The sequence below is a fragment of the Euphorbia lathyris genome, chromosome 6, assembly GCF_963576675.1.
Source record: "Euphorbia lathyris chromosome 6, ddEupLath1.1, whole genome shotgun sequence".
NCBI lineage: Eukaryota > Viridiplantae > Streptophyta > Magnoliopsida > Malpighiales > Euphorbiaceae > Euphorbia > Euphorbia lathyris.
In genome coordinates this window covers 40,851,760-40,864,463 of record NC_088915.1, presented here as the reverse complement: position 1 = coordinate 40,864,463, position 12,704 = coordinate 40,851,760, and the positions used below count along the sequence as shown (strand labels likewise).

Here is a 12,704-nt window from a genome sequence, read left to right as displayed (position 1 = left end):
TAGGTGCCCTGCTTAATTGTGCACTTCAACATCTGCTTTCCATAATGTCTGATCTTTTTAAGAACATAATGCTTGAATTTTTGTTACCATTATTTTAGTTTTATTTTAGAATTTATAATATTTATTAAATTTATAATAGGAAAAATTATAAAAATAAATCTTGTGGTTCAAACATAAACTACGTGGTTTAAAAGTTTACAAAATGGTAGCGTGTGATCATTCCGTTAGTAAAAGCAGTCCAAACTATGTTAAAAAAAAGTCAAAATCAAATGGTAAAAAGTTATTTTTATTTTTATATTTATTTATTTTATAAATTAACCCTTTTATTATCTAATTATTATAAAAAAAAAACTCTAAAACAAAAACAAAATATCAAATTCACCATCTCTTTTTAATTTATTTTCATTCTCTCTAATTACACTCACTTTCCCCCTCTATTTTCACTCTCTCTAAAAATACATGTACGGATTTCCAAGACCACGGCATCTGCTGATGAATGAAAAACAGTGGTTAAAAGATCAACCAACCAAGATTCCCACCAAAGCAATTTTTTTTTTTTGGATTTACACACTCAACATGTAGCTAACTAATTTTGATCTTCATATTTAGAATTCAACATGCCTGAAACATTAGATCGATTCACCATGTATAAGCGCCCATTCTTTTGATTTGAAAGCTTCATTCGTTATATTTATTTTTTTTTTTTTTTTTTGCGTTAATTTACTGTCTGTATTTCTAGATTCTTAGGGTTATTCAACTTTGGTTACTTGTGACTTCAATGATTCCTTGTTACCTGATAAAATTGGGATGATATTGTTATAAATAATATTATTGTTTAATGTTATCCTAGATTTTAAATAAAATATTTATGCTAATTTTAGATTCTAAATTCAATGTTCCACTTCGAATTCAAGAGAGAAAAATAAGTTTCGAGTGATTCCAACGGTGTAATTGGTAATTGGTTTGCTACCATGTTGGCTTTGAAGGTTCTGCCAATGTAGAACGAAGAGAACAGAAATCAGATTTTAACAATAAATTAAAGATAGAGAAAATAGAGAGGGAGCGGGTGTGTTTAGAAAGAATAAAATAAATTAAAGAGATATGTGAGAAAAAGAAGAGACAGTGAATTTGATACTTTGTTTTTGTTTTTGTTTTATGATTTGTTTGTGATAATTAAATAATAAAGGGTTAATTTATAAAATAAATAAATATAAAAATAAAAATAGTTCTTTACTATTTAACTTTTGACTTTTTTTAACACCGTTAGTCAGTTTGGACTGCCTTTGCTAACGAAATGAATCACAAGCTACCAATTTGTAAACTTTATGTTTGAAAATGACCCAAACCACAATATTTCTTTGGGTAAATAATTATAAAGTCCTTGTTTTTTTGCTTAACATACTAGTAGGTCCATTATATTATTATAAGGTCCTTAAATTTTATTTTAATCAACTCTTTAGTCCTTCCATGTGTTTTTGTAGATGAAAGTCCAAATTTCCCCTAGTTATTTATATAAAAAAAACTTATTTTTTATCAAATTTAATCTAAATAGTTTTAATAAAGTTTATGAAGTGTATATATACCGAAACTTATATACAAATCATTAAAAATGTATTTTTATTCTCTTAAATTAGCATTAAATATTAATATAAAAATTTAAAAATCATATTTTTTTTCTTCATTTATAAAAATTTATTAGAGATAAATAAAGATTACTTTTTACAATTTACTCTTATTTTGATAATTTTTGAAATATTTTTCATTCATTTTTTTAGTCAATAAAATTTAGGCTACTAAATTAAATTTCTATAATTATATAAAATTTAATAAATTAATTACTCAATATTGTAGAGATTATATAGGGAAAAAATATTGTAGAGATTAGGTAGAAAAAAAGAAGAAAAAAACATAAAATAGGAAAAATAGATGTTTTATTATTAAAATATAGAGTAAAGGATAATTTTGGTATTTTGAAATTTATTTGGTATAATTTGACTATTGACTCAAACATAAGGACTAAGGAGTTGATGAAACTAAAAACTGAAGGACTATAATTATTTCTAAAAACAGAAAGACTGACTAGTGTATTAAATAGAAACTCATGAACTTTATAATTATTTACCCTATTTCTTTTTATACTTTTCCCTATATTAGTATCCAATTTATTATATTTTATCTTTAAATTAATTAAATTACAGGACAAAGTACGAAAAAAATGCTCATAATTTACCTTATTTGTAAATAGAGGTTCGTGGTTTAAAAGTTTACAAAGGTAACATTTTTTTTAATTTTTTTCAATTACATTTATATATTGACAAAACACAAATCCCAAAATCAAATTGTAACTGTGTAAAATGAACTTAAATATCAATTTAGTTAATAAACTACCAGATTAGTAAAAAACGTAAAATTTCACCATATTATTTATTTATTATTTTTAAGGTAAAAATGTATTTGGTTGTAATTAGAACTTAACTGTGTGTAATTGTAATATTTTATTGTGTAAATAAAATATACCACCGACTTTTATTTGTAAACTTTTCCCTAAATTATATAAGAGGGTAATATTGTCCTTTTTATAGTTTTACAATTTTACGTATTGTAGTTATCAAACAGATTATTTACATTTAGCACTTAATTTTCAGTATAAACCAAATAGTTACAGAATTTAATATTTTCAAATATTATAATATTCAGCACTTAATTTTAAGTTTTATCAAATAGTACCTTAGTCTAAGATTTCTATTAACGGCTATAACTCAATCACCTCAGTTTTGAAGGGTATTCGAGGCCGTTTGGATCAAACAGCAGCATTTTGTTGCTGCTACAAAAAATAGCATTTTCATCCTACAACAACAAACAGGAGCTCCTTTTTATTTTTAACCAAACACTGATAGGAGAGTAACAGCAACCAGGATATATTCCCACAATATCAAAAGTCATGCCCTAGATTGCTACTCTCATGAGGCTAAAATCTCATCCTATGGAGCTGCTGCACCTGTTCTTTTCATGACTGAGGGTTTTTACAAAATTATAGACATCGTAGTTGTGATGAAATTAAAAAATAACAATTCGGTAGTTGCACGAGCTGTTTTTATCTTGCACATTTGAACTCTTTTGAAAGCTCCTCCTTATAATACAGATCAAACTTCCAAAAAAAACAACAAAAAAGGTAGAGAGGCTTGATGAGTATAAACGTACGTCTGTAGTGCTCTGGTATTGAAGGACTGCACATTTGTGGTTGAGTTGCAAAACTGTGACAAACTACCCTGAAACATATCAAAAATGATTTTGTCAAACAATGATAAGAAATGTATTAAACCATTTTTTACATGCCAAATAGAAAAATGACAGTTTGTTCAAGGATTATTTGTATATTGACAAGCTTCACTAACTACAAATGTCATTTACATTGGAGACATAGGATAAGAAACAAAAAGGGTATGTCTCCTAAAATAGTACTCCCTCCATTCCTTTTGATATTTTCCCTAGGGTAGTTATTATTTAGCCTTAAATTTAGGATAAAATTGAATTGTTAAGACTAAATTACCCTTATTTCAGAAAGGCTCGAAATTATTTAATTCACAAATTTAAATCTAATGGATTCTAAACAATATTTAATACATTTTATAAATCCCACGACATTTTCTCCATCTCAATATAAGGGTAAACTTGAAAAGAAAAAACCCATTGAAAGTCTAAAAGGCACATATAAATAGAATTTGGATTTTGATTAAAAAAAATGAACAGATAGTGGGGTCCTAAACACCTCTTAACTGGAAAGTTTACTTGAAAGAACATGCTAGATATTCCTATCTATGAAGCACCGATACTTCTCGGAGGTCAACGTACGCGTATCCGACACTCTAAGTACGGGGACACGACGGGATACGTACGGGACACGGCTGGAAAGTATTCCCTTTTTTCTTTTCTTTTTTTAATTAGGGGACACGGTGGGGACATTTAGTATTATGTTTTTGTTGTGGTTTTGTCTTGTTTCTGTGGAATTTACATCTAATGTAAGATCATAGTTTTGCTTTGAGCAATAATATAAGATCATAGTTTTCCTTTGAGCAATAATAACTTTCTTTCTTTCTTGTACACCATGGCTTTCTAAACTCCCCTTTTAACATTCATAGTTATTAAATACTTAAGTTTGGCCTACATATAGCATATTAGTTTGAAAAAATTAAGAGTTATAGAGCAACAATAGATATCTTCAGAAGAACCCAAGATGTGTGTCGATGCTGGAACACAACCATAACCTGTGATGATGAAGAGAGGATGCTGGGCAGAGTTCAGAAATCTCCACTAAGGATTGCTTCGGAAGGTATACTTGAGTTAATCTATAGCTCTTGTTCTAATTAAATTAATTTGTTATATTTAGTTAAACTTAAAGGTTTAATATATTATGGATGTTAAATTTCATTTAAAAATGTTTACATCAATCTTTTGTCTTCCTACCCTTTTTAGAGTCATAAGATAATAAAGTATTAGTGATAGATATCAAATATTGATATGCTTTAACTAGTAATAAAGTATACATCACTCTACATATCAAACCTCCCGGAAACAATTTCAATCAGATCCAATTTTCATTCTTCATGAAACAAACAAAGCACATGGAGTTAAGAGTTCTTTATTTTGTTTACACTTCTTGCCGAGGTATTGTTCTTTGCAAAGCAGCATTTGGCAAAGGGGGTAGAGAGATGGGGGTGATGGAGAGATGAGGAGAGGAAGGACAAAATGGAATGATGAGGATCGTATCAGGGGAAGATCAGGATGACACATTGCTTTGATGTTGTGGAAAGAAAAGAGAAGGAAAAGGAGAAGAGAGAATGTTTGGGTAAGTGTTACTTTTTAGGGTCAAAATAGCCCTTTCCAACAAAATTTTGACTAGATCGGAAAGGATTTTCTGTTACATACAAGTAAAAGGCTAAGGAAATCTAACTAACTGTTGAAGTCTGAGGCCCGCAGTGAGCAGTAGTAGAATTTTAAGAGCCGTGACTTTGCAAGTGTTCATGGTCTAAACTAGATTAGGAACTTTTGAATCAAAATCTTGCAGCATCACTTGCAGATCTTGGGGAAAAAATCTAGCACCCCCTTCCTGCATCAATACTAAAACTCTAAAAAGATTCCCCTATTTACTTAACCATTGTGCCAACTTATTTCATGATCTTAAGAAAGAATAAATACCTTAAGAAGTTGACTTATTCCACGGTTGCGATAAAGAGACAGCTGAAATTGATGCCTCTAATCCTCGTTTGCCATGGATTGCAGATTTGAGAACATTGTATTGCTCACATACCGAATCATACAGGGCCTGTGAGTACACCGTTTTAGCCTGCCATGGAAAGAGTTGAACCCGAACAGTTAGAAGAGAGAACCAAGTGCTTTAATTTCTTTATAAGCTAATAACTAATGAAAACTTTAAATTTATTCCACAATATTGTTAAGAAATTTAATTTTATCCAGGTCACTGGGTTATTAATGATAAAAGTTTCCTTAAACAAAGGTTGGGAAATCGATACATTCAAGGAAGAGGAAATGAAATGTTTGGAGTTTGAAGAAATGTTAAAGCTGTAAAAGGCCATGGAATATTGAGAGACATGAACTAAGGAGATGGCCGTGGTGTTTCTTTTCCAGAAGGCAATTACAAAGGCAGGAATTGTTCCAACTAGAAAGATAAAGGAAGGGGAGTTGAGTATTGGGGAAAGGAGGGCAAAAGAAATGCAGGGAGAGCAAAAGATAGTATGGCAGAGGAAAAGGTGAGACGTCAGAAATTGAAGCCTCTTCAGTGGGTTTTTATACTAGTTTTACGAGTAATTCCCTTATTGAAATCAAAGTTGGACTTGTAATAAAACTAACATTCTTCAGAAACTGGATTGACCAAGAAATGATCACCGTATGTCTTTCATTAATTCTCCAAAGTCAATATCAATGTGCATTTTGTGTCTACTTTCTACCTCATGATGCATCTTTTTGGTTCAAGATCAAAATCACAAATTTCTCTCATAAAAATTGACATGTTACTTGTCCTTGAATGTAAGGAACTACTACATTTGCATGTTCATTGTATAACTTTGACCAACCTTGTCAGAATTTTCACAAGCAACAGCAATTTCAGAGAAGTTGATTTTTGGTGCTATTGAAACTCCAGTCCCATGAAAGGCAACCAGTCTTTTCTCGCCAATTTCCTTTTCCACCTGCAGATTTTCAATGCATAACAAACAATTCTAGGACGATCATAAAAATAAACAGAGCAAACAAGCTTTTACCTGTGGTGGGGGAGGCATAATCTCATGGCATAATAATGCTAAAGGATAAAAATGTCCTGGAGCACCAGAATGTTCAGCAAGCCTTCTCATATTGTCCACTGCAGAAGCATCAAAAGGTGCCTGCCCGACTCATATCAGCATGAATGAGTATCAAAGTTGATACAGAAACAAATAAGATGTTGTCACATACAGCAGAAGGCACAAACGTAATTAAATCTTAATTCTGTTATTTAGTTTTATGCTTATAGTTGTTAATTACTGTTGGTTTTAACTGCTCTTATAGCCTTCTATTAGCAGTTACAATTCTGGTTTTGTCATTTAGTCTATTTTGTACCTTTAGAGGTTGTTATACCAGTTGTCATATCACAGCTGTTATTTGTAACTATTTTCCCTGACCTCAGCTGTACAAGCTGCTATTAAAGGTCATGCTTGTGTACAAGCAATCTATCAATGAAATTCAACTCTATTATTAATTCAGACCCGGATCTGACATTGGTATCAGAGACTATCAATCCTCCGGGCAATCTAACTCAGGGGGGAGCATAATAAACTCAGGAAGGAGGAGATTGATTCACATCAATCCTTAGAAGAAATGGTACAAAAATCTAAGTCTACTTCAGCAAAACTAATCCAATCCAGTAACGAAAGCACCCACTCACCTCACATATCTGTCGCCCAAAATTTAACAAGGATAAACATAATATGACCCCTGTTAGTAACTGTTTTAGTATTTACAGCTGTATATAAGGTATATATGGCAATTAGTATTAACATAGGTTATACTGCTGGCAGTAATATATGGCTGGCAGTATTAACATAGATCGGGTTATAGAATAGACTATACTGCTGGCAGTAATATATGGCTGGCAGCATTAATATAGGTAATATACTGTTCATATTTGTATATAAATATGTTGTAACCTATCATTAAGAATTAAGAAAATATAAAAGAATATTTCCTTCACTTCTTACTATCAGCAAGCATGGGTCTCTTGAGTAACTTGGCATTCAAAGGTTCTGTTTATCTCACCACCTCATCCAATGGCTTCCCCTTCGACTGATCGGTGTCTCTTTGAAATCCAGTCGCCAGATCGGATCGGGGCGCATACCAACACGGATTGAAACGGCGGCAGTGTAAGCCTAGGCCTTTGAAACGCCTACGGAGATGCCGTTGCAATGGTCGTGGAAAGCAGCTTCCGCCGTCTCGGCGTGCTTCGGCACATGCGTGCTCCTGACCTGATAGAGCAAAATGCCTACCAGCCGCAACTGACAGGGCGAACAGTTCGTTGCTCGAGGAAAGAGCCTGCCAGCCCCGATGATCATAGCACCGCTCATGCACCACCACGTACGCTGAGCGACCACCCCATCCCAGTCCGACTTTGTGAAATGACTTGAGAGGTGTAGGATAAGTGGGAGCCGGAAACGGCGATGGTGAAATACCACTAATTTTAACGCAATTTTACTTATTCCGTTTATCAGAGGCGGGGATTGCGTGACACGTCAGTTTTCAGCCTTTCTTTTTCCATCGCTTTCGTCTTGCTATTTCGGTATACATGTCCAGTTGAATTCTTCAAAATCTTGTTTTCATAGTGTGGGCTGGTCCAACAAAATTTGTGGGGAAACTTAATTTGTTAGACTTGGTTACAAATGGCACACAAGATTTTTTTTACTGAAATTTCATTTGGTAATATGAAAATATGGGACAGAAAATTAACTGGTCCTAAGGATTATGTGCAATGGAGATGTACACGGTTTGCGGATGATGAAAAAGGAAAGAAACGGGGGATGGAGGATTGTAGGCTGTTTAATATGATTCAAAATACTCTCGCACCTAATATCAATGATATTGTAACCCACCGTGCCATTGTCAAGGAACTCTGCGAATGTCTTGCATCTATTTATGCCAGTAAAAAGGATTTCCCATATTCATAAGCTGTTGTTGAAAATCTATCGTGCTCGACAAAAAGGACATACTTTGTTCCAATATACAATGATTCGAGACAAGCTTTTAAGGAAAAAAGAGCTTTATTTCCTATTGTTGTTGGTGTCAAACGGATGCAAGAAGAAGAGGAGCACATATTCATTCAATGCTTTATGGCTGGACTAGAATCCTCATATGAAGTAGCTCACTCTTAACTAGTGAGGAACTTCCCTCTTTCTCCGATCTTTATGCTCGGTGGATGAAGACGGTGATTTGAGCTCTGGCACAATGTCTCAAGAAATAGCAACCTTAGTAGGCAATGTGATCATAGGAGCACGAGTGGTCATCAGAATCCTCCTGGTAATCGTAACTCTCCTAAGGCCTGTTATCATTATGGAGGAGATGGGCATATCAAGAACTATTATTGGAAGTTGCATGGTAAACCTCCACAAAATACCGGGCAGACTACTACTAGGAGAGTTGTTGCTAACATGGCGGCTCAAGATGGAATCTTACCGTCTCCACTCTCTGCTTCAACAATTATTTCAATAAATGAATATGCTAGACTTCAACAGTCCATGAATCATGATGTTCCCCAATCTTCAACGATTGTTTTAGCTGACATAGGTAATCATATTGCGTGCCTCTCCACATACTCTCGTAGTTGGGTTATTGACTTTGGTGCTACAGATCATATGACTGGTAACTCAGGTATCCTTTCTTCTTTTCATACCTCTGCCAATCTTCCGCTTGTTAAAATAGCCAATGGGGCTACAAGTCCTATAAATGGTCAAGGAACGACTAATCCTACCCCTACCATTACCTTATCTTCTGTTTTATGTCTTACCTCAATTTTCTTTTAATTCATTGTTTGTTAGTCAACTCACAAAAACCCTTAACTGTTGTGTTTTAGCTGGTAAACGGATTGTATGTTCTTGACTCCTCTGCGGTAGTGCCAAGATCAATTGTATGTACAAGCTCTTCTCTGTTACAATTGCTTCATTGTCAATTTGGTCATCCGTCTGTTCATGAATTAAAGAAGTTATGTCCTAGTTTTCAAAGGGAATCTACTTTGGAATGTGAAGCTTGCCAGTTCGCTAAACATCACAGAGTACCGTATTCCCCCGAATAAATAAAGGCGTTGAGTCTGTTTTAAAGTTAGTTCACACTATTCGTGAGGTCCTCGTCCAGTTGTGTCTAAACTTGGTTATCAGTATTTTGTAACGTTTGTAGATGATTTCTCTCGAGCCACTTGGCTTTATCCTATGAAATATCGTTCTGAGTTGTTTACTGTGTTTTGCAACTTTCATGTTGAGATTAAAATTCAATTTAACAAAAATATTTGCATCCTTCGAAGTGACAATGCCAAGGAATATTTATCCAGCACCTTCCATGTCTTATCTTTCACAACATGGTATAAGACACAGACTTCTTGTATTGTTACTCCTCAGCAAAATAGCCTGAAGAATCACCATTTACTGGAAGTCACCCGAACAATCATGTTTCATATGCAAGTCCCTAAGGTTTTCTGGGCAAATGTTGTATCCACTGCATGTCACATGATTAATCGTATGCCTTCCGCTATTCTTAATGGCCAGATTCCGTATTCCATTCTTTTCCCTTCTCAATCTTTGTTTCTCTTGCACCCCGAATTTTTTGATGTATTTGCTCTGTTCAAGATATGCATCCTCATATATCTAAACTTGATCCCAAATCTCGCAAGTGTGTCTTCTTGGGCTATTCTCGATTCCAGAAGGGATATCGTTGCTACTCGCCGTCATTAGGGCGTTATCTTTCGTCGGCTGATGTCACATTCTTTGAAAATACACCATTCTATCATCCATCTCCACCATCATTTTCCCCGTCTTTATCTACTAATAACACTAATGATGATCTTCTGGTATAGACTATGAGTGAACATGAAATCTCTCCTCCCTCTCGGCCTGTTATTCATCAAGTTTATTCTCGGCGTGTACAGCCTATGGTTGCAGCACCAACTCCAGAACCAGCTACATACCCTGACTCTAATATTTCTTCTTCTAATTCCAGCCTTGACCTACCTATTGCTATTCGAAAAGGTACATGTACATGTACTTGCACTCATCCTATTTCTTCCTTTGTATCACATGATTCCTTATCGGTCTCCTCCAAGTCTTTTGTAGCCTCATCTGGGTTGGGTGGAAGCAATGAAAGAAGAAATAAAGGCTTTAAAAGATAACCATACTTGGTATCTTGTTTCTCTATCGGCCCAAAAGAAAGCTATTGTTCCAGACGGGTATTTGCTGTTAAGGCAAACCATGATGGTACAGTGGCTCGTCTAAAAGCTCGATTAGTTTCCAGAGGCTATGCTCGGACATATGGCATTGATTACTTCGATACTTTCTCTCATGTTGCCAAATTGACTTATGTTCGGTTGTTCATTTCTTTAGTTGCTACTTATAATTGGTCGCTTCATCAGCTTGATGTTAAAAATGCTTTCTTAAATGGAAATTTACATGAAGAGGTTTATATCGGGCGTATGACCATCACGCCCGACCTATGGTGCGGGCATGAGCAACCACTTGGGTTTGTTGGTCAGTCTGGGAAGGTATGCAAATTGAAGAAGTCATTGTATGGCCTGAAACAATCCCCCCGTGCTTGGTTTGGAAGATTCAGTGTTGCAGTAATTGAATTTGATATTCGTAGAAGTGCATATGATCCTTCTGTTTGTTTACATCATCCGGTTCTAGGTGTATTCTTTTAGTGGTGTATGTTGATGACATAGTGATCACTATACAACATGAATTACAAAGTTGAAACATTTCCTTGCTACTTGTTTTCAAACAAAGGACTTAGGACAATTGAAGTGCTTTTTGGGAATAGAAGTTTCCTGCAGGCGATGAAGGTGAGTTGCTTGAGAAACCTGAGAAATACAGAAGGGTTGTTGGGAAATTGAATTATCTAACAATCACTCGCCCTGAAGCTGCTTCATAGAAGTGCATATGATCCTTCTGGTTATTGTGTGTTTGTTGAAGGAAATCTTGTTTCTTGGAAAAGCAAGAAACGGAGTGTGGTGTCTCGATCCAGTGCCAAAGCTGAATATCGAGCTATGGCACAAACTACATGTGAGCTTGTATGGTTATGTCATCTTCTCGATGAACTTGGGTTTGTAAGGACAAAACCAATAACACTTATAATGTGATAACGAAGCAGCTATCTATATTGCGAACAATTATGTGTTTAATGAAAGGACCAAACATATAGAAATTGATTGTCATTTTACGCAGGAAAAGTTAGAAGAGGATAGAATCACAACTCCACGTGTCCGGATAGGAAGCCAACTTGCAGATGTGTTTACCGAGCTAGGCATGATCAATATCTATGTTCCAGCTTGAGGGGGAGTGTTATAGTCTATACGGCGGTATATAATATGGCTGTCAGTATTAACATAGGTTATACTGGCAGTATTAACATAGGTCAAGTTATAGAATAGGCCATACTAAGTAATATCATTAAGAATTAAGAAAATATAGAAGAACATTCCTTCACTTCTCTCTGCTTACAGTAACCTAGATAGAGGAATATTGGGTAGCGTTCCTCTATCTAGATAGAGGAATATTGGGTAGCGTTCCCACTTAGGAGATCCTTCTCATCTGAGAAGGGGTACATGAATTGGATTTCAACTCATTCTCAAGCTACATGGGATGAATTTGTAGTAGAGGTGGAGAAAGATTCCAGGGAACAGAGGTTGAAGATGTAGTTCAGCAGCTTTCACAACTTAAGCAAGAAACTAATGTGCTAGCTTACCAGGAGCAGTTTGAAATAGCTAAGTTGAAAATGGAGAGAAGTACACCCTAATCTTACCAAATCCTTTTGTGTCCAGCTTAAAACTGGCCTTAAGCCTGAAGCAGGTCTGTTGAGCGACAATTTGAACCTGAAACCCTATATTCTGTTATTAAGCATGCTAAGTACCAAGACCTCAAAGATGTGATGGAGGCTATGAAGCCTAAATCCAATTTTTGCAACCCTCTGCCCAGTAAACAGTAGTCTAACACCACGCCCATCATAAATGAAACCTATTCCTCTTAAACCATCTTCTGGTAACCTGCCAGAGGCTAAGACCAAATCAACCCTTGCCAATTTCAAAAAATTACCTGGAGCATGATGTACTACAAAGAAGTTAGGGAGCTAAGGAAGTAGAGCAACAAATCACCTTATCTATTAATGCATTGGACGGAGGAGGAGTGTTGAAAAAGCGGCCAATCATGATTTTGATTGACAGTGGAAGCACTCACTTCATAGACTAGAAGCTGACTGGTGAGGTCAAGGTGCCCCTTATCAAGGTTAGACCTGCAGCTATAATTTCAGGATTACAATTGGAGCATGCATCATACCAAGTTTACTTTTAACCTTAGCGTGCTAGAGTTGGGAGATTATGATTTGATATTAGGGTCTGATTGGATGAGAAAACACAAACCAGTCACCTTTGATACTATTGGTACATAAGGATACAAAAGAAGTGGTAT

General features: G+C 35.0%; 1 protein-coding gene across 1 annotated transcript in view; it reads right to left on the bottom strand.

Annotated features, from left to right (window-relative positions):
• Positions 1 to 2,848: 2,848 nt before the first annotated feature.
• Positions 2,849 to 12,704, bottom strand: part of LOC136233886 (glycerol-3-phosphate acyltransferase ATS12, chloroplastic) — a 31,011-nt gene continuing 21,155 nt past the window's right edge. The window contains exons 10-13 of the mRNA XM_066023612.1: positions 6,279 to 6,398; positions 6,093 to 6,206; positions 5,197 to 5,344; positions 2,849 to 3,269 (exon numbers count right to left, since the gene is read on the bottom strand). Of these exons, the coding sequence (XP_065879684.1) occupies positions 5,198 to 5,344; positions 6,093 to 6,206; positions 6,279 to 6,398 (381 nt within the window). The 3' untranslated portion in view covers positions 2,849 to 3,269; position 5,197. The remainder of the gene's footprint in view (positions 3,270 to 5,196; positions 5,345 to 6,092; positions 6,207 to 6,278; positions 6,399 to 12,704) is intronic.